The sequence below is a fragment of the Nanorana parkeri genome, unplaced genomic scaffold, assembly GCF_000935625.1.
Source record: "Nanorana parkeri isolate BGI_ZX_2015 unplaced genomic scaffold, ASM93562v1 scaffold470, whole genome shotgun sequence".
Lineage (NCBI taxonomy): Eukaryota > Metazoa > Chordata > Amphibia > Anura > Dicroglossidae > Nanorana > Nanorana parkeri.
Window position 1 is genome coordinate 280,414 of NW_017306738.1, and position 1,230 is coordinate 281,643.

At 43.5% G+C, this 1,230-nt stretch overlaps 1 protein-coding gene across 1 annotated transcript in view; it reads right to left on the reverse strand.

Moving 5' to 3' along the window:
* Positions 1-1,230, reverse strand: part of ABCF1 (ATP binding cassette subfamily F member 1) — a 28,174-nt gene that overhangs the window by 4,069 nt on the left and 22,875 nt on the right. Inside the window, exons 26-28 of the mRNA XM_018560624.1 lie at positions 434-504; positions 314-346; positions 49-217 (exon numbers count right to left, since the gene is read on the reverse strand). Of these exons, the coding sequence (XP_018416126.1) occupies positions 49-217; positions 314-346; positions 434-504 (273 nt within the window). The remainder of the gene's footprint in view (positions 1-48; positions 218-313; positions 347-433; positions 505-1,230) is intronic.

Here is a 1,230-nt window from a genome sequence, read left to right on the forward strand (position 1 = left end):
GAAATGAGTGAGCACCAAATACACGAGATCCATCTCGGATGTAATCACCTGACAACTTGCAGATCTGGATGGTATGAGCATGGCTCTCCAAACCGAACCTCCCCAGGCATTTCCGGGCATCCTGGTAGGGCAGATTGAAGTTACGCTGAAGATACTCCGTCGCCGTCTCCTCCATGTTCAACTGATCTGCATATTGCTGATTAAAGAACCCAATTTTCTATGTAGGAAAAAAAAAAATACAGTCAAAGGAAGAGTCACATGAGAGGTAATGCCCCACCGTGTCCAATTCTGTCCTACAGACACCAGCACTCACCAGTCTGTGATTCTTCCTCATTTCTCCTTTTGTCTGTAAGGAAGACACAAAACTTACTGTAGCAAACCAGTTACTGAAGCCATTAATGATGCACACAGCGCGGTGCCAGCTTATACTTACCGGTGTAAGTTTTCCAGTGAGAAGTAACAGCAGAGTACTTTTGCCCACACCATTCGGGCCCACAATACAGACTGTAGAGACAAAGGAGGAAGGGTGTCTCGTATGTTATTTTATTACAGCGGCGCAATCCTTTTTATTGGTCTACCGACGTATCTCAAGATAGATTTTACTTCGCATTACAAGGCCTCACTCCCAAAGGCCGATAAGCCCCCGGCAGCTTTTCAAAGGGGAGCAGGGCCCAGACCAGCAATCACCAAGAAGGCTGCAAACCATCCCTAACACATGGAGAGCCTCTAAACTGCACCGCCATGATCACACAAGCGGTTATTGAGAATTATTTTGTTCATATTTGTATTAGTTTAAACTGCTAAAAATGAAATATTCTTATTTGAAGTAAATATAACGTATTTATATTCAGAATTCTCTGTACAACTTACAGCCAAAGTAGTTGGGACAATTGCTTTGCAATGTTTGTGAATAGGCTGCAATTTCATCTGTAATTTAGCACACACACCACACTTAAAGACTCAGAACTGGGGCAGAACCCCCCTCCCTCTCCACACCCAATAAGCTCTGCATGAAGTGCTATTTAGACATTAGGCAAATGGGCAGCTACTGTTTAGCTTTAAATCCAGAACTCTCTGCATACCCTGTATAGTAAAAGCACCCCAAATACTTTTACCTAGTTACATAGTATTTGAGGTTGAATAAAGACACATGTCCATCAAGTCCAACCTAGTGTGTGTGTGTGTGTGTGTGTGTGTGTGTGTGTGTGTGTGTGTGTGTGTGTGTGTGTG